This window comes from Temnothorax curvispinosus, unplaced genomic scaffold (genome assembly GCF_003070985.1).
Source record: "Temnothorax curvispinosus isolate PA1 unplaced genomic scaffold, ASM307098v1 QBEX01013878.1, whole genome shotgun sequence".
In the NCBI taxonomy this organism is placed as follows: domain Eukaryota; kingdom Metazoa; phylum Arthropoda; class Insecta; order Hymenoptera; family Formicidae; genus Temnothorax; species Temnothorax curvispinosus.
The window spans coordinates 2,507-4,885 of NW_020223658.1; the positions used below are offsets into that span (position 1 = coordinate 2,507).

The window sequence follows — 2,379 nt, forward strand, 5'->3', positions numbered from 1 at the left end:
TAGGGTATGATGCCTAGCCTGACACGACCGGCACGTCCCCGTCGATATGCAGTTGTTAGCGCCATGACCCGCGCGAAGGCAATTGAAACACAAATTCGCGGTTTTGGCCGTTGAATGCCTTTCCCGGGGGGATAGTTTCAAGAATCGAGGGCACTTGAACACGAGATGTTGCTATTCGCACACCTGACACTCGGCAGTCTGAGTAGCAAGCGACGAGGCCGATGCGGAATTTTTTACCGAAGACGACTGTGACTCGATCGACATCTTCGTGGGGCCCGATACGGACGCGAGAACCCGGCAGTGATCCGATAGGAACTTCGTGAGTTGCGCGTACTTTGGTATCTCCTCTGCCCGGTGTTCGGATTCGAATTTCTCGCGAAGCGAACGAGGTAGTTTTTCTAACAAGAATTTGAAGAGTCAATAGTCCCAAGAGCCCGTGGGGAACCCTAACAAGTTCAATGCTTGCGTATTTTCGGTAAATGTGTTCAACAACGTGCGGAGAGGGGCGGCTGACTCCAATTTTAACGGCTTGGCGTTTAGCATTAAGTCCACGTGGTAATCCGCTAAGTTCCGCTTATTCTGATATCGCGAAATCAGGGCGTCGTAGGCTATCGCGTAGTTATCGGCGGAGAGGGGGAGGTTCTTCACGACGTTGAGCGCTTCTCCTTTCAATGAGGCTACCAGATATTGGTACTTCTCCATGGAGGAGATGCTCCGATTCTCGTGAATAGAAACGTTGAACAACGCGATGAACGAGGGCCAAAGCGCGAGATCTCCCGAGAATTCCGGAAGTGAGATTTTGGGCAGTCGGATAGACAACGTTTGGACCGGGGCCTGAGCGGCCGCGGCGGCCGCTCGGTCGGCGCCCACAAATTTCTCATAACGCCCGATTACTCCGAAGCGTATCGTATCGAATTCTTTACGGATTGCGTCTTCCGCGGTAAACTCCTCGTCTGAGGCGTCTTGGATTATTTTGAGGTGAGCCGCCTCAAAATCCTTAATCAGTCCAGCCACGGTAGGGTATCTAACTAGGAAATTTGGCCTCTGTGCCTCATTGTCCACGGCGAGCATCGACAGCTCATGGATCTCCCTCATCCGCTGTATACACAGCTCGCGTTTAGTTATGTGACCTCGGCCCATGATGATCGGAATACGACGCTAAGTCAACCAAACAAGTGGAACACGCGCGCAGGGTTGGGGGTTCACGCGAACTCAAAGCGACGACAACTCGAATCAGCACGAAATGTCGACAAACACTAGAGAACAAAAAGCCTCGACTTTGGAATGCCAGAAAACAACACAACTGTTCCGCTCTCCAAGGTGACAAATAACGGATGGCTCGGTTCGGATTCCTACGCGAAGGCACGATATTCCCGATAGAATGTTCTTCAAACACGATAAGCGCAATCAAAATGACAAGTTTGTTAATCGCAAGAACCAATAGCGAACGCAAGAAAAGAGTGTCAAATGCAGTGTAGAGCTAGCAAGGAAGAAGGTTGCAAGGGATGTACAAAAATAAAAAAAAATAGTTGTATCAGCGATCAAATTATCAATTAGGTTGGCACAGGTGCCCGGTTACGACGAGAAATGCACTCAAGTATTTGTTCAGATTAAGTTTTCAGCGATACATGTTGTGCGCGGAACTACGACACGAGCAGCGTATACGACATGAGCAGTACACACATGACACGAGCAATAATCCACGACATGAGCATCAATTACGCCAACTTCTTTTGCAATTGTGATTATAATTGTAATTATAATCTTTAATAAGATTACCTTGAGTGCTACAATATATTCTATACCGGGAACCAGTATATTCGATCGGTGGCAATTATGTTTGCGAGAATTCCAACAATCGGAATAATATATCCAGTGTGTGTTTTCAATATGTATTTCGAGTCTGGCCGAAACACACCCAGCAACAACGAAAATAAGGTAGCGCGTTATTATGGAACGCGAGCTTATGTAGAAAAACTGTGTATATACGCTGCCGGCCCGTGACCGAGCGTCAAGGCCGTCGACGGCGCGGCGAAAACGTATGGCTAGCCCGAGAATATTCGAGATCTGAATATTTCGGTTTCTATGTTAACAATGACGGGCTTTAACTAATTACCGCGTCAATTGCGCAATTTACGATTAGTACAAATAACGGCGATGGAACGTGTTACAACGAGCGAGAGAATTGCGAGCGAGAGATATCGCGCGAGATCGTGGATTCACGCGAGTATTCTCGTCGCGAATTGATTAGATTATTAACACGCCACGCGTTATTGCAATTCGCGTTAAATGCGAATAACAGCGGCGGAACGTGTTACGACGAGCGAGATGTTCACGCGAGTATTCTCGCTGCGAATTAAGAATTGCGAACGAGAGATA

General features: G+C 48.0%; 1 protein-coding gene across 1 annotated transcript; it reads right to left on the bottom strand.

The window, feature by feature from the left end:
* Positions 1–417: 417 nt before the first annotated feature.
* LOC112464083 lies at positions 418–1,140 on the bottom strand. The gene has a single exon (XM_025030873.1). It carries the CDS (start codon positions 1,138–1,140, stop codon positions 418–420), a length of 723 nt encoding a protein of 240 aa, XP_024886641.1.
* Between the last annotated feature and the right edge of the window lie 1,239 nt (positions 1,141–2,379).